General features: G+C 46.5%; 1 protein-coding gene across 1 annotated transcript in view; it reads left to right on the top strand.

Moving 5' to 3' along the window:
• LOC106576657 (ELKS/Rab6-interacting/CAST family member 1) overlaps positions 1 to 26,447 on the top strand; it is a 634,388-nt gene that overhangs the window by 242,816 nt on the left and 365,125 nt on the right. The window contains 4 exon segments of the mRNA XM_045722464.1: positions 2,055 to 2,192; positions 6,445 to 6,585; positions 12,181 to 12,321; positions 18,901 to 19,094. Coding sequence (XP_045578420.1) covers positions 2,055 to 2,192; positions 6,445 to 6,585; positions 12,181 to 12,321; positions 18,901 to 19,094 — 614 coding nt within the window.

Here is a 26,447-nt window from a genome sequence, read left to right as displayed (position 1 = left end):
GTCTGTTGTGTTGTGTCTGTTGTGTTCTGTCTGTTGTGTTCTGTCTGTTGTGTTCTGTCTGTTCTGTTGTGTTCTGTCTGTTGTGTTGTGTCTGTTGTGTTGTGTCTGTTGTGTTGTGTTCTGTCTGTTGTGTTCTGTCTGTTCTGTTCTGTTGTGTTGTGTCTGTTGTGTTGTGTCTGTTGTGTTCTGTCTGTTGTGTTCTGTCTGTTGTGTTCTGTCTGTTCTGTTGTGTTCTGTCTGTTGTGTTGTGTCTGTTGTGTTGTGTCTGTTGTGTTGTGTTCTGTCTGTTGTGTTCTGTCTGTTGTGTTCTGTCTGTTGTGTTCTGTCTGTTGTGTTCTGTTCTGTTGTGTCGTGTTCTGTCTGTTGTGTTCTGTCAGTTGTGTTGTGTCTGTTGTGTTGTGTTCTGTTGTGTTCTGTCTGTTGTGTTCTGTCTGTTGTGTTCTGTCTGTTGTGTTGTGTCTGTTGTGTTCTGTCTGTTGTGTTGTGTTCTGTCTGTTGTGTTCTGTCTGTTGTGTTCTGTCTGTTGTGTTGTGTTCTGTCTGTTGTGTTCTGTCAGTTGTGTTGTGTTGTGTTCTGTCTGTTGTGTCCTGTCTGTTGTGTTGTGTCTGTTGTGTTCTGTCTGTTGTGTTCTGTCTGTTGTGTTCTGTCTGTTGTGTTCTGTCTGTTCTGTCTGTTCTGTTGTGTTGTGTTCTGTTGTGTTCTGTCAGTTGTGTTGTGTTGTGTTCTGTCTGTTGTGTCCTGTCTGTTGTGTCCTGTCTGTTGTGTTCTGTCTGTTGTGTTCTGTCTGTTGTGTTCTGTCTGTTCTGTTGTGTTGTGTCTGTTGTGTTCTGTCTGTTCTGTTGTGTTCTGTCTGTTCTGTCTGTTGTGTTGTGTCTGTTGTGTTCTGTCTGTTGTGTTCTATCTGTTGTGTTCTGTCTGTTGTGTTCTGTCTGTTGTGTTGTGTTCTGTCTGTTGTGTTCTGTCTGTTGTGTTCTGTCTGTTGTGTTGTGTTCTGTCTGTTGTGTTCTGTCTGTTGTGTTCTGTCTGTTCTGTCTGTTGTGTTCTGTCTGTCTGTTCTGTCTGTTGTGTTGTGTTGTGTTCTGTCTGTTGTGTTCTGTCTGTTCTGTCTGTCTGTTCTGTCTGTTGTGTTGTGTTGTGTTCTGTCTGTTGTGTTCTGTCTGTTGTGTTCTGTCTGTTGTGTTCTGTCTGTCTGTTGTGTTCTGTCTGTTGTGTTCTGTCGTGTCCTGTCTGTTGTGTTCTGTCTGTTGTGTTGTGTTGTGTTCTGTCTGTTGTGTTCTGTCTGTTGTGTTCTGTCTGTTCTGTCTGTCGTGTCCTGTCTGTTGTGTTCTGTCTGTTGTGTTGTGTTGTGTTCTGTCTGTTGTGTTCTGTCTGTCTGTTGTGTTCTGTCTGTTGTGTTCTTTTCTGTCTGTTGTGTTCTGTCTGTTGTGTTCTGTCGTGTCCTGTCTGTTGTGTTCTGTCTGTTGTGTTGTGTTGTGTTCTGTCTGTTGTGTTCTGTCTGTTGTGTTCTGTCTGTTCTGTCTGTCGTGTCCTGTCTGTTGTGTTCTGTTGTGTTGTGTTGTGTTCTGTCTGTTGTGTTGTGTGTTCTGTTCTGTTTGTTCGTTCTACATTGAACATGCTTCTCTGTCTTTGTTTGTCGTGTGTGTGTGTGTGTGTGTGTGTGTGTGTGTGTGTGTGTGTGTGTGTGTGTGTGTGTGTGTGTGTGTGTGTGTGTGTCACTCAAGCAAGAGCTTATGTGTGTGTTTTCTGCTGACTCACAATGCTCTCTCTCCCTCCCTCATCCATTCTCCCTCCCTCCCTCTCCCTCTCCCTCCCTCATCCATTCTCCCTCCCTCCCTCATCCATTCTCTCTCATCCATTCTCCCTCCCTCCCTCCCTCTCCCTCCCTCATCCATTCTCCCTCCCTCTCCCTCTCCCTCCCTCATCCATTCTCCCTCCCTCCCTCTCCCTCCCTCATCCATTCTCCCTCCCTCCCTCCCTCCCTCTCCTTCCCTCATCCTTTCACCCCCCCTCCTCCTTCCCTTCCTCCCTCCTTTCCTGTCTGTCCCTCTGTTCAGATTGAGAATCTGCAGGAGCAGCTGAGAGACAAGGAGAAACAGATGAGTAGTTTGAAGGACAGAGTCAGGTCTCTCCAGACAGACACCTCTAACACTGACACAGCTCTCACCACCCTGGAAGAAGCACTGGCTGAGAAGGTATATATTATACAAACACACACACACACACACACACACACACACACACACACACACACACACACACACACACACACACACACACACACACACACACACACACACACACACACACACACACACACACGAGCTTTGGGGCTCCCGAGTGGCGCAGAGGTCTAAGGCACTGCATCTCAGTGCTAGAGGTGTCACTACAGACACCCTGGTTCGATCCCGGGCTGTATCACAACCGGCCGTGATTGGGAGTCCCATAGGGTGGCGCACAATTGGCCCAGCTTTGTCCAGGTTAGGGAGGGTTTGGCCGGGATAGGCCGTCCAGGTTAGGGAGGGTTTGGCCTGGATAGGCCGTCCAGGTTAGGGAGGGTTTGGCCTGGATAGGCTGTCCAGGTTAGGGAGGGTTTGGCCTGGGTAGGCCGTCCAGGTTAGGGAGGGTTTGGCCTGGGTAGGCCGTCCAGGTTAGGGAGGGTTTGGCCTGGATAGGCCGTCCAGGTTAGGGAGAATTTGGCCTGGATAGGCCGTCCAGGTTAGGGAGGGTCTGGCCTGGATAGGCCGTCCAGGTTAGAGAGGGTTTGGCCTGGGTAGGCCGTCCAGGTTAGGGAGGGTTTGGCCTGGATAGGCCGTCCAGGTTAGGGAGAATTTGGCCTGGATAGGCCGTCCAGGTTAGGGAGAATTTGGCCTGGATAGGCTGTCCAGGTTAGGGAGGGTTTGGCCTGGATAGGCCGTCCAGGTTAGGGAGGGTTTGGCCTGGATAGGCCGTCCAGGTTAGGGAGGGTCTGGCCTGGATAGGCCGTCATTGTAAAATTAGAATTTGTGGTCTATGAAAATAAAAGCTGTGGTTTAGTTGTGGTGACTGAGCTATGAGAATGATGCTGTAACACACAGCAGCACAGCTACACTACTACACTACAACACTACTACACTACTACACTACAACACTACTACACTACAACACCACTACACTACAACACTACCACACTACTACACTACCACACCACTACACTACTACACTACCACACTACTACACTACCACACTACCACACTACTACACAACACACTACCACACTACTACACTACCACACTACACTACTACACTACCACACTACCACACAACACTACTACACTACTACACCACACTACTATACTACTACACTACCACACTACTACACTACCACACTACTACACTACTACCCTCCTTCTTTCCCTCCCTCCCTCCCTCCCCGTCCTTCCTTCCCTCCCTCCCTCCTTCCCCCCTCCCTCCCTCCCTCCCTCCCTCCCTACCCCTCCCTCCCTCCCCCCCTCCCTCCTTCCCCCCCCTCCCTCCTCCCCCTCCCCCTCTCCCCCTCCCTCCCTCCCTCCTTTTAGGATTTAGAGTATTTCTTTCTTGAGTCAGAGTTGTGTTATTATGGAGAACCGCTCACACGTTATAGCTCTGGGATGTTCTCCCCCCTCTCTCTCTTTCTCTCTCCCCCTCCCCTCTCTCTTCCTATCTCTCCTCTCCTCTCTACCTCTCCCCTCTCTTTCTTCCTCACCCTCTCTCCGTCTCTATCCCTCTCACCCTCTCTCTCTCCATCTCACCCTCTCTCTCCCTCTATCTCTGTCTCTCTCTCTGTCTCTCTCTCTCGCTCTCTCTCTCTCTCTCTCTCTCCCTCTCTGTCTCTCTCTCTCCCTCTCTCTCCCCCTCTCTGTCTCTCTCTCTCCCCCTCTCTCTCGCTCTCTCTCTCTCTCTCCCTCTCTCTCTCTCTCTCTCCCTCTCACACATATTATAATGGTAGGGTGTTCACCTCTGAGTGCCTCTAGCTGAATGCACCAGAATTAGACCTGATTCATTTCAGAGTGTTTTAATAGAGGAGTTGTAAATGAATTGACAGTTTCTGAAAACACAGTGTTGTGGTAAAGGCCTTGCTGCGATGCAGAGCTTGGTTGAGGTGGTGTGAGATGAACAGAGCCAACCGTTGGTCTCCCAGTATGTGGTGTGTGTTGTTCTGACTGGCTGTGAAGGTTGAACACTCTGCCAGACACTGTTCTACTTGTGATATAAGGAGTGTGAGAAAGTTCAAGCGCCAGTTAAACTTTGATGGACTGTGTGTGAGGCGATGAATGAGGAAAAACATACTTATTATTAAACAACAAGTGGTTATTATTAGTTTAATATTACGTAATAATAGCCATTCAAATATAGCAATATCCACTAGATTATTTTCCAGGCCAGGTGTAATGTCCCTCAAAACAACATTCAGACCCTGTTGTCAATAGAAACCAATAGAAGAGGAACTCTTAGGCAGGGTGGCCCACCTCACCTTTACAGTCATGGGGAATCCAATTGGTAGTTCTTGTCTCATCACACGAAACACGACCCAACCAAGCCGCACTGCTTCTTCACACAATGACTGCTTAACCCGGAAGCCAGCCGCACCAATGTGTCAGAGGAAATACTGTACACCTGGCGACCGTGTCAGCGTGCATTACACCCGGCCCGCCACAGGAGTCACTAGACCGCAATGGGACAAGGACATCCCTGCCGGCCAAACCCTCTCCTAACCCAAACGACGCTGGGCTAAACCCTCCCCTAACCTGGACGACGCTGGGCTAAACCCTCTCCTAACCCAAACGACGCTGGGCTAAACCCTCCCCTAACCTGGACGACGCTGGGCCAAACCCTCCCCTAACCTGGATGACGCTGGGCTAAACCCTCCCCTAACCTGGACGACGCTGGGCTAAACCCTCCCCTAACCTGGACGACGCTGGGCCAAACCCTGCCCTAACCTGGATGACGCTGGGCTAAACCCTCCCCTAACCTGGACGACGCTGGGCCAAACCCTCCCCTAACCTGGACGACGCTGGGCTAAACCCTCCCCCATCCTGGACGATGCTGGGCCAAACCCTCCCCTAACCTGGACGACGCTGGGCTAAACCCTCCCCTATCCTGGACGACGCTGGGCCAAACCCTCCCCTAACCTGGACGACGCTGGGCCAAACCCTCTCCTAACCTGGACAACGCTGGGCCAAACCCTCCCCTAACCTGGACAACGCTGGGCTAAACCCTCCCCTAACCTGGACGACGCTGGGCTAAACCCTCCCCTATCCTGGACGACGCTGGGCTAAACCCTCCCCTAACCTGGACGACGCTGGGCTAAACCCTCCCCTAACCCAGGATCTCTAGTGGCAGAACTAGCACTGTGATGCAGTGTCTTAGACCACTGAGACAGAGGCTGGACTCTAACCCAGGATCTCTAATGGCAGAAGTAGCACTGCGATGCAGTGTCTTAGACCACTGAGACAGAGCCTGGACTCTAACCCAGGATCTCTAATGGCAGAACTAGCACTGTGATGCAGTGTCTTAGACCACTGAGACAGAGCCTGGACTCTAACCCAGGATCTCTAATGGCAGAACTAGCACTGTGATGCAGTGTCTTAGACCACTGAGACAGAGGCTGGACTCTAACCCAGGATCTCTAATGGCAGAAGTAGCACTGTGATGCAGTGTCTTAGACCACTGAGACAGAGCCTGGACTCTAACCCAGGATCTCTAATGGCAGAAGTAGCACTGTGATGCAGTGTCTTAGACCACTGAGACAGAGCCTGGACTCTAACCCAGGATCTCTAATGGCAGAAGTAGCACTGTGATGCAGTGTCTTAGTCCACTGAGACAGAGCCTGGACTCTAACCCAGGATCTCTAGTGGCAGAAGTAGCACTGTGATGCAGTGTCTTAGACCACTGAGACAGAGCCTGGACTCTAACCCAGGATCTCTAATGGCAGAAGTAGCACTGTGATGCAGTGTCTTAGACCACTGAGACAGAGCCTGGACTCTAACCCAGGATCTCTAATGGCAGAAGTAGCACTGTGATGCAGTGTCTTAGTCCACTGAGACAGAGCCTGGACTCTAACCCAGGATCTCTAATGGCAGAAGTAGCACTGTGATGCAGTGTCTTAGACCACTGCGACAGAGCCTGGACTCTAACCCAGGATCTCTAGTAACACAGCTAGCACTGTGATGCAGTGTCTTAGACCACTGAGACAGAGCCTGGACTCTAACCCAGGATCTCTAATGGCAGAAGTAGCACTGTGATGCAGTGTCTTAGACCACTGAGACAGAGCCTGGACTCTAACCCAGGATCTCTAATGGCAGAAGTAGCACTGTGATGCAGTGTCTTAGACCACTGCGCCACTCGGGAGGCCCTGACCCCTGTTTCTAACAAGCCGTTCCTCTACAGGTGAGTATGTGTGAATTAACCCTCTGACCCTCTCTGTAGGAGCGTATCATTGAGCGTCTGAAGGAGCAGAGAGACAGAGACGACAGAGAGAAGACAGAAGACATCGAGTCCAACAAGAAAGAACTGAAGGAGCTCAGAGAGAAACTCACTCTATTGCAGGGAGACCTGTCTGATCGAGAGGTGAGCTACAATGACCAGACAGGCACCATACTCAGTCTATTGCAGGGAGACCTGTCTGATCGAGAGGTGAGCTACAATGACCAGACAGGCACCATACTCAGTCTATTGCAGGGAGACCTGTCTGATCGAGAGGTGAGCTACAATGACCAGACAGGCACCATACTCAGTCTATTGCAGGGAGACCTGTCTGATCGAGAGGTGAGCTACAATGACCAGACAGGCACCATACTCAGTCTATTGCAGGGAGACCTGTCTGATCGAGAGGTGAGCTACAATGACCAGACAGGGATAACACAATTGTCACGTCCTGACCAGTATAAGGGTTAATTGTTATGGTAGTTTGGTCAGGACGTGGCAGAGGGTATTTGTTTTATGTGGTTCGGGGTGGTGTTTTTGCAGAAGGGCGTTTGATTTATTATTTCTGGGTTTTGGTTTATGTTCTATGTTTATGTATTTCTATGTTTAGTCTAGTGAGTGTATTTCTATGTTAGGTTAATGGGGGTTTGGGACTCCCAATTGGAGGCAGGTGGTTCCTCGTTGCCTCTGATTGAGAGTCCTATATATGGGTAATTGTTTGGTGTAGGTCTTGTGGGAGATTGTTTCTTGTCTAGCGTGTGTGAGCCTGAGAAGACTGTTTGTTGATTGTGAGTTCGTTTTGTTATTTTGGTGTTCATTTTGAGTCTAATAAAAGTTCAAGATGAGCAACCACATACCTGCTGCATTTTGGTCCTCCTTTCCCGACGACAACCGTGACAACAATGACCATACAATCATCGAACCAAGACCATATTCTGACCCCACGTTGACCCCACTCAAGCTGCCTGACCTGCAGGGTCACCTTGAATTCCAGCCAGTCATTTAGCTGAGAAATAGTCCACAGAGTATTAGACTGGATAAGTCACAGAGTCCTGAATGACAGACAGACAGCCCTGCCCAAACATCAGCAATTGACTCTCTCTCTGCCTATTGATTGACTGGGTACGGGCCTGTCCTGAGAGTGGCAGGCAGACAGAGCAGAGGAGAATACTAAGCCATGGGCGTATGTGACTGTCTGGCAGGGACAAGGCATCAGTCTGCAGGTCGGCCAGGAGCTGTCAGCCAGGCAGTCAGCTGTGGACCACTGCTGATGTTCTCAGGCTGCTGTTTGTCTCAGAGACAGAATGAACGGACAGAATGATAAAAGGAGGAGGGGATGGACCTGGGACTTGCCTCAGCAAGTGTGTGTGTGTGTGTGTGTGTGTGTGTGTGTGTGTGTGTGTGTGTGTGTGTGTGTGTGTGTGTGTGTGTGTGTGTGTGTGTGTGTGTGTGTGTGTGTGTGTGTGTGTGTGTGTGTGTGTGTGACAGCAAGATAAAAGGTTCCTCTGTTGATAGCCTACCTCAAAATGTTATCATTCTCTCTTGGGGCCCCCCCTCTCTTAGACGACCCCTAGTTCCACAGAAAACAGGCCCAACATTGAAATGATCATTCAGTACAGATGTTTGACACATGCAAGTACACACACAGGAGAGGGCAGCTGTAAATATCCTGTCATATTTTCTACTATATAATGGTACAATAGGTTTGTTGTTCGTGTTATTCCTATACTGTGTACTCCTCAGCATTCCTCTAGGCTGTCTGTCTGCTCCTAATACAGCTTTAACACATCACACAACACAATACCCAACCAACAACCCACTTACTTTCTCCAGCTGTACCAACATACTACAACATCCAGCTGTACCAACATACTACAACATCCAGCTGTACCAACATACTGTAACATCCAGCTGTACCAACATACTGTAACATCCAGCTGTACCAACATACTACAACATCCAGCTGTACCAACATACTGTAACATCCAGCTGTACCAACATACTACAACATCCAGCTGTACCAACATACTACAACATCCAGCTGTACCAACATACTACAACATCCAGCTGTACCAACATACTACAACATCCTGCTGTACCAACATACTGTAACATCCAGCTGTACCAACATACTGTAACATCCAGCTGTACCAACATACTGTAACATCCAGCTGTACCAACATACTACAACATCCAGCTGTACCAACATACTGTAACATCCAGCTGTACCAACATACTGTAACATCCAGCTGTACCAACATACTGTAACATCCAGCTGTACCAACATACTGCAACATCCAGCTGTACCAACATACTACAACATCCAACTGTAACAACATACTACAACATCCAGCTGTACCAACATACTACAACATCCAGCTGTACCAACATACTGTAACATCCAGCTGTACCAACATACTACAACATCCAGCTGTACCAACATACTGTAACATCCAGCTGTACCAACATACTGTAACATCCAGCTGTACCAACATACTGTAACATCCAGCTGTACCAACATACTGCAACATCCAGCTGTACCAACATACTACAACATCCAGCTGTAACAACATACTACAACATCCAGCTGTACCAACATACTACAACATCCAGCTGTACCAACATACTGTAACATCCAGCTGTACCAACATACTACACCATCCAGCTGTACCAACATACTGTAACATCCAGCTGTACCAACATACTGTAACATCCAGCTGTACCAACATACTACAACATCCAGCTGTACCAACATACTGCAACATCCAGCTGTACCAACATACTACAACATCCAGCTGTACCAACATACTGTAACATCCAGCTGTACCAACATACTGTAACATCCAGCTGTACCAACATACTGTAACATCCAGCTGTACCAACATACTACAACATCCAGCTGTACCAACATACTACAACATCCAGCTGTACCAACATACTGTAACATCCAGCTGTACCAACATACTACAACATCCAGCTGTACCAACATACTGTAACATCCAGCTGTACCAACATACTGTAACATCCAGCTGTACCAACATACTACAACATCCAGCTGTACCAACATACTACAACATCCAGCTGTACCAACATACTACAACATCCAGCTGTACCAACATACTGTAACATCCAGCTGTACCAACATACTGTAACATCCAGCTGTACCAACATACTACAACATCCAGCTGTACCAACATACTGTAACATCCAGCTGTACCAACATACTGTAACATCCAGCTGTACCAACATACTACAACATCCAGCTGTACCAACATACTACAACATCCAGCTGTACCAACATACTATAACCATTTCTCACCTCTCTCCACCGAGTACTCTCCCAGCATATCTCCCAGCTAGCTCTGCCCCTCGCCCCTCTAACCCACTTCATATCTCCCAGCTGAGCTCTGCCCCTCGCCCCTCTCACCCACTTCATATCTCTTTAAACCACCCCATCACTCTCTCTCCTCAGCCAGGTGTATGTACAGTTGATGTGGGAAGTTTACATACACTGAGGTTGGAGTCATTAAAACTCATTTTTTAAACCACTCCACAAATTGTTAACAAACTATAGTTTTGGCAAGTCGGTTAGGACATCTACTTTGTGCATGAAACAAGTACTTTTTCCAACAATTGTTTACAGACAGATTATTTCACTTATAATTCACTGTATCACAATTCCAGTGAGTCAGAGGTTTACATACATTAAGTTGACTGTGCCTTTAAACAGCTTGGAAAATTCCAGAAAATGATGTCATGACTTTAGAAGCTTCTGATAGGCTAATTGACATCATCTGAGTCAATTGGAGGTGTACCTGTGGATGTATTTCAAGGCCTACCTTCAAACTCAGTCCCTCTTTGCTTGACATCATGGGCAAATGAAAGAAATAAAAGCTGAAATAAATCATTCTCTCTACTATTATTCTGACATTTCACATTCTTAAAATAAAGTGGTGATCCTAACTGACCTAAAACAGGGAATTTTTACTAGGATTAAATGTCAGGAATTGTAAAAACGTTTTTTAAATGTATTTGGCGAAGGTGTATGTAAACTTCTGACTTCAGCTGTATCTGTGGGCTTGTTGGTCTGAATATGTTTGTGGAGAAAGGTTTTATCTCCTCTGAAGTCAGGTATTAGTATATGTATGATTCTGATTCATAATGTAATACACCTTGTGTCGACCTCCACCCCAGTGACCTAAATGCTTGTCTCCCAGACTGCCTTACAATACGTGGCATGGCGTGTTAGCATCAATGAATTTTCACAAGCTTCTCTCCTTCTCTGAGTCCCTCTGTTCTCCCTCTCCTCTGCATAGCAATCATAAAAACTGGACAACAAGCCAGAAAGCAGTGTTTTTCTAACCCAACGCGACCCCTCTCTCTCTCTCTCTCTCTCTCTCTCTCTCTCTCTCTCTCTCTCTCTCTCTCTCTGTCTCTCTCTCTGTCTCTCTCTCCCTCTGACTCTCTGTCTCTCTCTCTCTCTCTCTCTGTCTCTCTGTCTGTCTCTCGCTCTCTGTCTCTCTCTCTCTGTCTCTTTCTCTCTCTTTCTCTCTCTGTCTCTCTCCCTCTCTCTCTCTGTCTCTCTCTCTCTCTCTCTCTCTCTCTCTGGGAGAAAACAGAGGTAAAAAGAAAGACAGGAAACAGTTATCCATGGATGGAAGGCTGTGTATTTGGATTGTGGATCAGAACATGGAGAAACATGGAGACGTGATCAGCCTGTTCTGTATTGTAGAGGGAGGGAGGGAGAGAGAGAAAGAGAGAGAGAGAGATATATGTTTCCCATGCCAATAAAGCCCTTAAATTGAATTAGAGAGAGAGACGGAGAGAGAGAGAGAGACAGAAACAGAAACAGAGAGACAGAGAGACAGAGAGAGAGACAGAGAGAGAGAGAGAGACAGAGAGAGAGAGAAAGAGAGAGACAGAGAGAGAGAGAGAGAGAGAGAGAGGGAGACAGAGAGAGAGGGAGAGAGAGAGAGAGAGAAAGAGAGAGAGAGAGAGAGAGAGAGAGAGAGAGGGAGACAGAGAGAGAGGGAGACAGAGAGAGAGAGAAAGAGAGAGAGACAGATAGATAGATAGAGAGAGACAGATAGAGAGAGACAGAGAGATAGAGAGAGAGGGAGAGAGAGGAAGAGGTAGGGGATATGGTGTGATGATGGAGGTCATTATCTGCTGCTTCACCAGGCAGCGTGATGTTTACTCCAACCCTGCCATGTTCCCATGTCACCCTACTGAATGATGGGTTATGGAACCATGGGAAAGACATTTGGGGCCTTCCTGTTACCCTGACAGGATGGGCTTATTGTCTGTGACAGTGAGCGATAGGACAGAAGAGAGGTGTGTGTGTGTGTGTGTGTGTGTGTGTGTGTGTGTGTGTGTGTGTGTGTGTGTGTGTGTGTGTGTGTGTGTGTGTGTGTGTGTGTGTGTGTGTGTGTGTGTGTGTGTGTGTGTGGTTGCCATGACAGGTTCCTAGCCCATCAAGTTAGCATTGATTTGTGCTTTATTGAACATTAACTTTGTATTCCACTCACTCCTCAGAGAATGTAAATGGAAGCTTGAATAACACTTTGTCCTTTGAATTACTTTTGACTTTTTTTTCTCTCTCCGTCTTTGTTTGTCCCCCCTCTCCCCCTCCCTCCCTCCCTCCCCTCTCTCCCCTCCCTCCTCCTCCCTCCCTCCCTCCCTCCCTCCCCTCCTCCCCTCTCTCCCTCCCCCTCCCCCTCCCTCCTCCCTCCCTCCCAGACCAACCTGTTAGACCTTAAGGAGCATGCGTCGTCGCTGGCCTCCTCCGGTCTGAAGAAGGACTCTAGGCTGAAGAGTCTGGAGATGTCTCTGGAGCAGAGGAAAGAGGAGTGCATCAAGATGGAGAACCAGCTCAAGAAGGTCATCTTTTTTCTCATCTTTAATAAAACCACCTACTGTATCACTGCACTCTGGTCAGTTCTTACTAGTCTTACTCCCCAGCCCTGTGGCAGTCAATGACATGGGCCTTCCACTGAACTGAAGTCAGTCCTTGAACCCAGTTACCAGCCCTACACTACTCATTGCCATAGGCCTTCAACTGAACTGAGGTCAGTTCTTACTAGTGATCTTCCACTGAGATCAGTTATTAACCCTACACCATCACTCACAGGTCTCAGACTGCTTTCAGGTCAGTTCTTAGCCTTGTCCCAGTCAACTCTATAGCCGTCCCACAGCATTAGGATCAGTATAATGTCTCTCAGTAGACCTGTCCAATCAGTTAGCCTGCCTGTTATGTGATGTCGAGTCAAGCAGTCAGATCTTAGATGGACACTCCAACCTGCCCCATTCAACTGCACAGCCTTCAAACTGCTCTCAGACCAGCTCTTAGCTATGGCCCCAGTCCTTTACTAGACCTGTCCAGTGTGTGATCCAGCGTTGTGATGTCTAGTGGAGTAGACAGCCACTGACAGATCCCCTACTCATCCTGCCAGTGGAATGACATGTCAATCATGCTGTAATGTGTGTGTGTGGTGTCTGTGATCAGACTCCTGACTCTCCCTGCTATCCTTCAAGTGTCACTGTTGATTCACTTTGATCTCCTCCTGTTTCTCATGTCATTGTGTCTTCCTTTCCATTTCCTCCCTCCTCTCCTCTTCTCCTTCTCTCCTTCTCTCCTCTTATCCTCTCCCCTCCCCTCCTCTCCTCCTCTCCTCTTCTCCTTCTCTCCTTCTCTCCTCTTATCCTCTCCCCTCTCCTCCTCTCCTCCTCTCCTCTTCTCCTCTTCTCCTCTTCTCCTCTCCCCCCCTCTCCTCCTCTCCTCTTCTCCTCTCCTCCTCTCTTCCTGTTCTCCTCTCCTTTCTTTAATCATTCCTTTCTTACTGTATCTCCATCATCTTTTTCTCTCTGGCTTGTCTCTCTCTCTCTTTCTCGCTGGCTTGTCTCTCTCTCTCTGTTAATCTCTCTTACTCTTTCTCTCTCTCCCTCTGTTCCTCTCTCTGACTCTCTCTCTCTCTCACACTGTTCTCTCTCTCTCTCTCTCTCTCTCTCTCTTTCTCTGACTCTCTCTCACTTTCTCCCTTTTTCCCCCTCTCTCTGTTCCTCTCTCTGACTCTCTCTCACACTGTTCTTCTCTCTCTCTATCTCTCTCTCTCTCTGTCTCTCTTCCCCCCCTCTCTCTGTTCCTCTCTCTATCTCTCTCTCTGTCTCTCTTCCCCCCCTCTCTCTGTTCCTCTCTCTATCTCTCTCTCTGTCTCTCTTCCCCCCTCTCTCTGTTCCTCTCTCTATCTCTCTCTCTGTCTCTCTTCCCCCCTCTCGCTCCTTCCCACTCTTTTCCTCCCTAAAGCAGTCTCATCTCTGGTCAGATCATCCCTCCAGTCCTGTAAGTGCACCGTGGTGTGAAATGCCTCTGCAGCAATGTGTGACCAGCAAAGCATTCACTGTGTGTGTGTGTGTGTGTGTGTGTGTGTGTGTGTGTGTGTGTGTGTGTGTGTGTGTGTGTGTGTGTGTGTGCATTCTGTGCACACTCGTCAGTGATTGATTGAGGGTGTGTGTATGTGTTTGTTTGCGTGCACAAGTTCCCGATCATATCCATTGATTTAGCTATCTTGGCTTCTATCCCCAGTGCACCAGCTGCAGTGCCATCATAATGTCTGATGGGTATGGCTGATTCTCCCTCGCTGGTTTAGATGTGGGTCACTGGCTTGACGACGCGGTGGGAACACCAGCTGTGTTCATGTTCTGAAGGCCTTTGTGTGTGGGACTGTACCTGAGTTGTTCTGTGTTTAACAGTCAGCTGTATCCAGGGCTTCTATAGTGGTCAGTACACTACTGTGTCCCTTCACCTCAGATGACATTGAGGGCACTACAGCTGCCCCAGTGTTTGATCACTGACCAAGAAGTCTCTAGAAACACAACTCACACATCTCTCCTTCACGCCTTCTTACCTCTCTGTCTTGTCATCCTCCTCTCTCTCTCTCTCTCTCTCTCTCTCTCTCTCTCTCTCGTCTCTCTCTCTCTCTCTCTGTCTCTCTCTCTCTCTCTCTCACCATCTCTCTCTCTCTCTGTCTCTCTCTCTCTCTCTCTCTCTCTCTCTCTCTCTCTCTCTCTCTCTCTCTCTCTCTCACCATCTCTCTCTCCGTCTCTCTGTCTCTCTCTCTCTCTCACCATCTCTCTCTCCGTCTCTCTGTCTCTCTTTCTCCGTCTTTCTCTCTCTCCATCTCTCTGTCTCTCTCCGTCTCTCTCTCTGTCTCTCTGTCTCTCTCCATCTCTCTCTCTCCATGTCTCTCTGCCAAGAGCAATGAAAGCGCTGGCTGGCTGGGAGTGTGTGTGTGTGTGTGTGTGTGTGTTCACACAGGCCTGCGTATAAAACCAGGGTGTTTGTGACAGGTTGTTGACAGCCTTTACAGACGTTTTCACAGATTGGACGAGACATTGCCGCCGCGACCTGACAGTGTGTGTGTGTGTGTCTGGTATGAGTGTGTCTGGTGTGTGTGACCAGACAGACGTGTGAGGAGGTGTCAGGAAGCACTCTGGGAATTCTCTGGATGGAAAAGCTTGTTTTAGCTTGTGTGTGTGTGTGTGTGTGTGTGTGTGTGTGTGTGTGTGTGTGTGTGTGTGTGTGTGTGTGTGTGTGTGTGTGTGTGTGTGTGTGTGTGTGTGTGTGTGTGTTGCTGGAGTCTCTGGTGTGGAGCGTCACAGCACAGAGCACAGCCTGTGGGAGAGAGGAGACAGGGTCTCACACACACACACACACACACACACACACACACACACACACACACACACACACACACACACCCAAGAGCAACAGGTCCACTACAGGGCTGAGAAACCTCCACACTAGTAAAGACCTTTTCCATAGTTCAGTCTCTGTTTCCTGTCCCATGTAGAGGTCTGAGTTCTGACTGTTCCTCACTGACACGGCCTGGTTTACAGTCCCCACTGGGACTAATAGTGTCCCCATTCAGACACCGTAGTCATCACCTCATCCCCTCCAGTGTCTGTATAGACCTGGTAGATACCACTATAGTCATCACCTCATCCCCTCCAGTGTCTGTATAGACCTGGTAGATACCACTATAGTCATCACCTCATCCCCTCCAGTGTCTGTATAGACCTGGTAGATACCACTAGTTTCTAGTGTCCTCGACTAATAGTTGTGTTAGTTAATGGTTGTTATTTTAATGTTTATGTATTTTACCACAGCTGTCTCTTTGTTTATGTTTACTCATTAGGTGACACGCATGCTGGTACACACACACAGACACACAACCACACACACACACACTGGCTCGTCTCTCAGTCCTCCCCCGCAGGCAACATGGTGCTGGCGGTTTCCGTGGAAACCTGTCCAGCCCTGTCATTGGTCCAGCCCTGTCATTGGTCCAGCCCCAACCCTAGACATCTAAACATCGTATTAAAGGTTTTAAATGTTATATCTAATAACATCCAAAGAGACTGGTCAGGCTGTATGGATAACATTCAGAGACTGGTCAGGCTGTATGGATAACATTCAGAGACTGGTCAGGCTGTATGGATAACATTCAGAGACTGGTCAGGCTGTATGGATAACATTCAGAGACTGGTCAGGCTGTATGGATAACATTCAGAGACTGGTCAGGCTGTATAGATAACATTCAGAGACTGGTCAGGCTGTATGGATAACATTCAGAGACTGGTCAGGCTGTATGGATAACATTCAGAGACTGGTCAGGCTGTATGGATAACATTCAGAGACTGGTCAGGCTGTATGGATAACATTCAGAGACTGGTCAGGCTGTATGGATAACATTCAGAGACTGGTCAGGCTGTATGGATAACATTCAGAGACTGGTCAGGCTGTATGGATAACATTCAGAGACTGGTCAGGCTGTATAGATAACATTCAGAGACTGGTCAGGCTGTATGGATAACATTCAGAGACTGGTCAGGCTGTATGGATAACATTCAGAGACTGGTCAGGCTGTATGGATAACATTCAGAGACTGGTCTGGCTGTATGGATAACATTCAGAGACTGGTCAGGCTGTATAGATAACATTCAGAGACTGGTCAGGCTGTATGGATAACATTCAGAGACTGGTCAGGCTGTATAGATAACATTCAGAGACTGGTCAGGCTGTATAGATAACATTCAGAGACTGGTCAGGCTGTATAGATAACATTCAGAGACTGGTCAGGCTGTATAGATAACATTCAGAGACTGGTCAGGCTGTATAGATAACATTCAGAGACTGGTCAGGCTGTATGGATAACATTCAGAGACTGGTCAGGCTGTATGGATAACATTCAGAGACTGGTCAGGCTGTATAGATAACATTCAGAGACTGGTCAGGCTGTATGGATAACATTCAGAGACTGGTCAGGCTGTATGGATAACATTCAGAGACTGGTCAGGCTGTATGACCTGACTGATCTACCTGACTGACCTGCTGATCTACCAGACTGACCTGACTGATCTACCAGACTGACCTGACTGATCTCCCAGACTGACCTGACTGATCTCCCAGACTGACCTGACTGATCTACCAGACTGACCTGACTGATCTTCCAGACTGACCTGACTGATCTTCCAGACTGACCTGACTGATCTGCCAGACTGACCTGACTGATCTGCCAGACTGACCTGACTGATCTACCAGACTGACCTGACTGATCTACCAGACTGACCTGACTGATCTGTGGTGTAGCTGTGTTCCCAGCTCCATATCTAAGAGGCTGTGTAACTGTCTCTCTCTCCTCTCACCCCTCCATGCGCTTGTCTGCAGTAGTCATAGCAACACTACCACTTTTATTCTAGACATTACTGTGGTCTGATTCACCCTGTCCTCCAGACTGACTCCGTTCACTGTGAGGGGAAATTGACTTAATGATTTCACATTAGACTGACCAGTTAAGCTGAAACTAAAGCCTGTAGTGTCTAAACTTAGTTCCCTGCTCAGGGCCAGTAGACATTAATGGGACTTGAATAAATGGGATGGAGTATATGGAGACACGCTTAGACGCTTAGACAGGTAGATTTATGTGGAGTACACACACACACACACACACACACACACACACACACACACACACACAGACACAGACACAGACGCACGCACGCACGCACACACACACACACACACACACACACACACACACACACACACACACACACACACACACACACACACACACACACACACAGAGACACACACACAGACACAGACACACACACACATTAGAGACCTTAGTCATTTTCCCCAGTCCTTTTCTCTTCAGCGCGTGTCCCAGCCCTGATGTCACAGGGTTAGCTAAGGTTGTGGCAGCATGTGGAACACACTCCACAGTGGGGGTGCTGGGACTGTCACTACGTCCCCTAGCCAGCCTCTTGGTCTGGGACTGGACACCACAGACAGCTAACCCTGAGGGCCCAAGACATGGGACATTACCCAGCCCAAGTCAGCTTAGCCAGCCACTTCTCTGTCCCCTAGACAGCCCCCTAACCAGCCCCCTACACCCAGCCTCTTCCTCTCCTACTGGGCCTTGACGTCACAGACAGCTAACCTCTGGGGAAGTCAGGGGGGAGGGTAGCCTTGTTCTCACCCCACACCCCCTCTATTCCCCCTCTATTCCCCCATATACCCCCTTATACACCCCCTCTATTCCCCCTCTATATCCCCTCTATTCTCCCTCTATATCCCCTCTATTCTCCCTCTATATCCCCTCTATTCTCCCTCTATACCCCCTCTATTCCCCCTCTATTCCCTCATCCCCCCTCCCATGGTTAGAGCAGGTGCCTGGGTGTCGTGTGTGTCCCTCCGTTTCACCCCCCCCCCCAGCCCCAGCATGGGTTTGGGCGTGGCCTACATGGAACTGAAATTAAGAGAAGAAAGAGAAACATACATAAAGTTGGAGGCGTGGCCATCCCTGTCCTCAGGTCAGTGTTGGAGGCGTGGCCATCCCTGTCCTCAGGTCAGTGTTGGAGGCGTGGCCATCCCTGTCCTCAGGTCAGTGTTGGAGGCGTGGCCATCCCTGTCCTCAGGTCAGTGTTGGAGGCGTGGCCCTGCTTCCAAATAACACAGAGGAAGGAGGTAGGACAGGTCTGAGAACAGCTGTATAGGGCTCAGGGCCAGAGGGAGGCAGGACAGACTTGAGAACAGCTGTATAGGGCTCAGGGCCAGAGGGGGGCAGGACAGACTTGAGAACAGCTGTATAGGGCTCAGGGCCAGAGGGGGGCAGGACAGACTTGAGAACAGCTGTATAGGGCTCAGGGCCAGAGGGGGGCAGGACAGACTTGAGAACAGCTGTATAGGCCTCAGGGCCAGAGGGGGGCAGGACAGACTTGAGAACAGCTGTATAGGGCTCAGGGCCAGAGGGGGGCAGGACAGACTTGAGAACAGCTGTATAGGGCTCAAGCCTCAGGGCCAAATCCAAACTCGTGTGATGTCGCACTACCAGTGACCATGCGCTGTTATCGTGACCTCTAACCACTGACCTCTGACCCCTGCCCTCTGTCCAGGCCCAGAATGCCATGCTGGAGGCCCAGGCCAACACGGAGCTGTCAGAACGCATCGTTACTCTGGAACAGGAGGTGACTCGGCACAGAGAGGATTCTGGGAAGGCCCAGGTAGAGGTGGACCGGTTGCTGGAGATCCTCAGAGAGATGGAGAACGAGAAGAACGACAAGGACAAGAAAATCAATGAACTGGAGAAGTAAGACTGTCTGCTCTCTACAATAATATATAACCCCTGTCCTGTCTGTTCTCTACAATAATATATAACCCCTGTCCTGTCTGTTCTCTACAATAATATATAACCCCTGTCCTGTCTGTTCTCTACAATAATATATAACCCCTGTCCTGTCTGTTCTCTACAATAATATATAACCCCTGTCCTGTCTGTTCTCTACAATAATATATAACCCCTGTCCTCTGTCTGTTCTCTACAATAATATATAACCCCTGTCCTGTCTGTTCTCTACAATAATATATAACCCCTGTCCTGTCTGTTCTCTACAATAATATATAACCCCTGTCCTGTCTGTTCTCTACAATAATATATAACCCCTGTCCTGTCTGTTCTCTACAATAATATATAACCCCTGTCCTGTCTGTTCTCTACAATAATATATAACCCCTGTCCTGTCTGTTCTCTACAATAATATATAACCCCTGTCCTGTCTGTTCTCTACAATAATATATAACCCCTGTCCTGTCTGTTCTCTACAATAATATATAACCCCTGTCCTCTGTCTGTTCTCTACAATAATATATAACCCCTGTCCTGTCTGTTCTCTACAATAATATATAACCCCTGTCCTGTCTGTTCTCTACAATAATATATAACCCCTGTCCTGTCTGTTCTCTACAATAATATATAACCCCTGTCCTGTCTGTTCTCTACAATAATATATAACCCCTGTCCTGTCTGTTCTCTACAATAATATATAACCCCTGTCCTCTGTCTGTTCTCTACAATAATATATAACCCCTGTCCTGTCTGTTCTCTACAATAATATATAACCCCTGTCCTGTCTGTTCTCTACAATAATATATAACCCCTGTCCTGTCTGTTCTCTACAATAATATATAACCCCTGTCCTGTCTGTTCTCTACAATAATATATAACCCCTGTCCTGTCTGTTCTCTACAATAATATATAACCCCTGTCCTGTCTGTTCTCTACAATAATATATAACCCCTGTCCTGTCTGTTCTCTACAATAATATATAACCCCTGTCCTGTCTGTTCTCTACAATAATATATAACCCCTGTCCTCTGTCTGTTCTCTATAATAATATATAACCCCTGTCCTGTCTGTTCTCTACAATAATATATAACCCCTGTCCTGTCTGTTCTCTACAATAATATATAACCCCTGTCCTGTCTGTTCTCTACAATAATATATAACCCCTGTCCTGTCTGTTCTCTACAATAATATATAACCCCTGTCCTGTCTGTTCTCTACAATAATATATAACCCCTGTCCTGTCTGTTCTCTACAATAATATATAACCCCTGTCCTGTCTGTTCTCTACAATAATATATAACCCCTGTCCTGTCTGTTCTCTACAATAATATATAACCCCTGTCCTGTCTGTTCTCTACAATAATATATAACCCCTATCCTGTCTGTTCTCTACAATAATATATAACCCCTGTCCTGTCTGTTCTCTACAATAATATATAACCCCTGTCCTGTCTGTTCTCTACAATAATATATAACCCCTGTCCTCTGTCTGTTCTCTACAATAATATATAACCCCTGTCCTGTCTGTTCTCTACAATAATATATAACCCCTGTCCTGTCTGTTCTCTACAATAATATATAACCCCTGTCCTGTCTGTTCTCTACAATAATATATAACCCCTGTCCTGTCTGTTCTCTACAATAATATATAACCCCTGTCCTCTGTCTGTTCTCTACAATAATATATAACCCCTGTCCTGTCTGTTCTCTACAATAATATATAACCCCTGTCCTGTCTGTTCTCTACAATAATATATAACCCCTGTCCTGTCTGTTCTCTACAATAATATATAACCCCTGTCCTGTCTGTTCTCTACAATAATATATAACCCCTGTCCTGTCTGTTCTCTACAATAATATATAACCCCTGTCCTCTGTCTGTTCTCTACAATAATATATAACCCCTGTCCTGTCTGTTCTCTACAATAATATATAACCCCTGTCCTCTGTCTGTTCTCTACAATAATATATAACCCCTGTCCTGTCTGTTCTCTACAATAATATATAACCCCTGTCCTGTCTGTTCTCTACAATAATATATAACCCCTGTCCTGTCTGTTCTCTACAATAATATATAACCCCTGTCCTGTCTGTTCTCTACAATAATATATAACCCCTGTCCTGTCTGTTCTCTACAATAATATATAACCCCTGTCCTGTCTGTTCTCTACAATAATATATAACCCCTGTCCTGTCTGTTCTCTACAATAATATATAACCCCTGTCCTGTCTGTTCTCTACAATAATATATAACCCCTGTCCTGTCTGTTCTCTACAATAATATATAACCCCTGTCCTCTGTCTGTTCTCTACAATAATATATAACCCCTGTCCTGTCTGTTCTCTACAATAATATATAACCCCTGTCCTGTCTGTTCTCTACAATAATATATAACCCCTGTCCTGTCTGTTCTCTACAATAATATATAACCCCTGTCCTGTCTGTTCTCTACAATAATATATAACCCCTGTCCTGTCTGTTCTCTACAATAATATATAACCCCTGTCCTCTGTCTGTTCTCTACAATAATATATAACCCCTGTCCTGTCTGTTCTCTACAATAATATATAACCCCTGTCCTGTCTGTTCTCTACAATAATATATAACCCCTGTCCTGTCTGTTCTCTACAATAATATATAACCCCTGTCCTGTCTGTTCTCTACAATAATATATAACCCCTGTCCTGTCTGTTCTCTACAATAATATATAACCCCTGTCCTGTCTGTTCTCTACAATAATATATAACCCCTGTCCTGTCTGTTCTCTACAATAATATATAACCCCTGTCCTGTCTGTTCTCTACAATAATATATAACCCCTGTCCTCTGTCTGTTCTCTATAATAATATATAACCCCTGTCCTGTCTGTTCTCTACAATAATATATAACCCCTGTCCTGTCTGTTCTCTACAATAATATATAACCCCTGTCCTGTCTGTTCTCTACAATAATATATAACCCCTGTCCTGTCTGTTCTCTACAATAATATATAACCCCTGTCCTGTCTGTTTCTCTACAATAATATATAACCCCTGTCCTGTCTGTTCTCTACAATAATATATAACCCCTGTCCTGTCTGTTCTCTACAATAATATATAACCCCTGTCCTGTCTGTTCTCTACAATAATATATAACCCCTGTCCTCTGTCTGTTCTCTACAATAATATATAACCCCTGTCCTGTCTGTTCTCTACAATAATATATAACCCCTGTCCTGTCTGTTCTCTACAATAATATATAACCCCTGTCCTGTCTGTTCTCTACAATAATATATAACCCCTGTCCTGTCTGTTCTCTACAATAATATATAACCCCTGTCCTGTCTGTTCTCTACAATAATATATAACCCCTGTCCTGTCTGTTCTCTACAATAATATATAACCCCTGTCCTCTGTCTGTTCTCTACAATAATATATAACCCCTGTCCTGTCTGTTCTCTACAATAATATATAACCCCTGTCCTGTCTGTTCTCTACAATAATATATAACCCCTGTCCTGTCTGTTCTCTACAATAATATATAACCCCTGTCCTGTCTGTTCTCTACAATAATATATAACCCCTGTCCTGTCTGTTCTCTACAATAATATATAACCCCTGTCCTGTCTGTTCTCTACAATAATATATAACCCCTGTCCTGTCTGTTCTCTACAATAATATATAACCCCTGTCCTGTCTGTTCTCTACAATAATATATAACCCCTGTCCTGTCTGTTCTCTACAATAATATATAACCCCTGTCCTGTCTGTTCTCTACAATAATATATAACCCCTGTCCTGTCTGTTCTCTACAATAATATATAACCCCTGTCCTGTCTGTTCTCTACAATAATATATAACCCCCTGTCCTGTCTGTTCTCTACAATAATATATAACCCCTGTCCTGTCTGTTCTCTACAATAATATATAACCCCTGTCCTGTCTGTTCTCTACAATAATATATAACCCCTGTCCTGTCTGTTCTCTACAATAATATATAACCCCTGTCCTGTCTGTTCTCTACAATAATATATAACCCCTGTCCTGTCTGTTCTCTACAATAATATATAACCCCTGTCCTGTCTGTTCTCTACAATAATATATAACCCCTGTCCTGTCTGTTCTCTACAATAATATATAACCCCTGTCCTGTCTGTTCTCTACAATAATATATAACCCCTGTCCTGTCTGTTCTCTACAATAATATATAACCCCTGTCCTGTCTGTTCTCTACAATAATATATAACCCCTGTCCTGTCTGTTCTCTACAATAATATATAACCCCTGTCCTGTCTGTTCTCTACAATAATATATAACCCCTGTCCTGTCTGTTCTCTACAATAATATATAACCCCTGTCCTGTCTGTTCTCTACAATAATATATAACCCCTGTCCTGTCTGTTCTCTACAATAATATATAACCCCTGTCCTGTCTGTTCTCTACAATAATATATAACCCCTGTCCTGTCTGTTCTCTACAATAATATATAACCCCTGTCCTGTCTGTTCTCTACAATAATATATAACCCCTGTCCTGTCTGTTCTCTACAATAATATATAACCCCTGTCCTGTCTGTTCTCTACAATAATATATAACCCCTGTCCTGTCTGTTCTCTACAATAATATATAACCCCTGTCCTGTCTGTTCTCTACAATAATATATAACCCCTGTCCTGTCTGTTCTCTACAATAATATATAACCCCTGTCCTGTCTGTTCTCTACAATAATATATAACCCCTGTCCTGTCTGTTCTCTACAATAATATACAACCCCTGTCCTGTCTGTTCTCTACAATAATATATAACCCCTGTCCTGTCTGTCTCCTTGTGTTCCAGTATCTATGTATGTTCATCTCTTGTGTTCTTTGTAATCTCTTACGGTAGCTCCATCTCAGTCCTACACCCCCATGCTTTCTGTCTTGTTTTAACTACTGGCAGTACTGTAGACGTGTGTCCTCATGCTACAGTGCTCTTTGTGAATGCACTGTGTGTGTATGTGTGTGTTAAGTGTGTGTGTTAAGTGTGTGTTTGTGTGTGTGTGTACGTGTCTGTGTACAAATATGTCTGTATCCGCCTGGCTCTCAGACAGCCGTCCCTCCCTCCCACTCCCACCTGCGGCGTTCCCATGAGCCTCAGCAGGTGTCGACCTCTGTGACCCCTGGCCCTCAGCCAATAGGAGGGCTAGTTTGGGACTACCTGGGCTAGTGAGTGGTGATGTCACAATCACTCCAGCATTATCAATCACCTAAACACTCCCTTATACTACATTATAAACTGGGTGGTTCGAGCCCTGAATGCCGATTGGCTGACAGCCGTGGTATGTCAGACCGTATACCACAGGTATGACAACATTTGTATTTTTACTGCTCTAATTACGTTGGTAACCAGTTTATAATAGCAATAAGGCACCTCGGGGGTTTGTGGTATATGGCCAATATACCACAGCTAAGGGCTGTGTCCAGGCTCTCCGCGTTGTGTCGTGCATAAGAACAGCCCTTAGCCGTGGTATAATGGCCATATAGCACACCTCCTCGTGCCTCATTGCTTCATTTTAGCACCATGCACAGTAAGGGTTTACTCTAAGGGTTTAGTCTAAGGGTTTACTCTAAGGGTTTAGTCTAAGGGTTTAGTCTAAGGGTTTACTCTAAGGGTTTAGTCTAAGGGTTTACTCTAAGGGTTTACTCTAAGGGTTTACTCTAAGGGTTTACTCTAAGGGTTTAGTCTAAGGGTTTAGTCTAAGGGTTTACTCTAAGGGTTTACTCTAAGGGTTTAGTCTAAGGGTTTAGTCTAAGGGTTTAGTCTAAGGGTTTACTCTAAGGGTTTACTCTAAGGGTTTACTCTAAGGGTTTAGTCTAAGGGTTTACTCTAAGGGTTTACTCTAAGGGTTTAGTCTAAGGGTTTACTCTAAGGGTTTACTCTAAGGGTTTACTCTAAGGGTTTAGTCTAAGGGTTTACTCTAAGGGTTTAGTCTAAGGGTTTACTCTAAGGGTTTACTCTAAGGGTTTAGTCTAAGGGTTTACTCTAAGGGATTAGTCTAAGGGTTTAGTCTAAGGGTTTACTCTAAGGGTTTACTCTAAGGGTTTAGTCTAAGGGTTTACTCTAAGGGATTAGTCTAAGGGTTTAGTCTAAGGGTTTACTCTTGGCCCCTGAAGCCAGAGTAGCCAACCCCTCACACGTTCACTACACCTCCTACTCTGCTCCATTGTTCTAGTGCCTTGACCATGCTTTTCCCCTGGTGGTAAAGTGAGTTACACTTTATGTTGTGTACGGTGGCCTGTAGGGATCATGTTGTCTGTGGAGTGTAGATGTGGGTGGAACCCCTGGTACTCTTATCAATGTGTATCAGCACCTCTTTATTCAACACAGCTCTCACACAGCCTCCACCCCACTTAGCATGCAGGAGAGGCTGACTATTCAACACAGCTCTCACACAGCCTCCACCCCACTTAGCATGCAGGAGAGGCTGACTATTCAACACAGCTCTCACACAGCCTCCACCCCACTTAGCATGCAGGAGAGGCTGACTATTCAACACAGCCCTCACGCAGCCTCCACCCCACTTAGCATGCAGGAGAGGCTGACTATTCAACACAGCCCTCACGCAGCCTCCACCCCACTTAGCATGCAGGAGAGGCTGACTATTCAACACAGCTCTCACACAGCCTCCACCCCACTTAGCATGCAGGAGAGGCTGACTATTCAACACAGCTCTCACGCAGCCTCCACCCCACTTAGCATGCAGGAGAGGCTGACTATTCAACACAGCCCTCACGCAGCCTCCACCCCACTTAGCATGCAGGAGAGGCTGACTATTCAACACAGCTCTCACGCAGCCTCCACCCCACTTAGCATGCAGGAGAGGCTGACTGACAAGGGCACAGTTGTTGTGTCTGTCTGTTTGCATGTCTGTTTCATTTCCTAGTCTGAGTGTGTGTCTGTATATACAACTGTCTGAGTGTGTTTTAGTCCACGTGGACTAATTGGTGATAATTAATTGTAGGCTACTTTAGGATTTCTTCCATCTCCGTCTCTGTATAAATACATCAAATAATGAATAATGCAGCACTTCAAAACAGCCTTGATTCTGTGTGTGTGTGTGTGTGTGTGTGTGTGTGTGTGTGTGTGTGTGTGTGTGTGTGTGGTGTGTGTGTGTGTGTGTGGTGTGTGTGTGTGTGTGTGTGTGTGTGTGTGTGTGTGTGTGTGTGTGTGTGTGTGTGTGTGTGTGTGTGTGTGTGTGTGTGTGTGTGTGTGTGGTGTGTGTGTGTGTGTGTGTGTGTGTGTGTGTGTGTGTGTGTGTGTGTGTGGTGTGTGTGTGTGTGTGTGTGTGTGTGTGTGTG

This window comes from Salmo salar, chromosome ssa07 (genome assembly GCF_905237065.1).
Source record: "Salmo salar chromosome ssa07, Ssal_v3.1, whole genome shotgun sequence".
NCBI lineage: Eukaryota > Metazoa > Chordata > Actinopteri > Salmoniformes > Salmonidae > Salmo > Salmo salar.
This window is presented reverse-complemented; position numbering and strand designations above follow the sequence as displayed.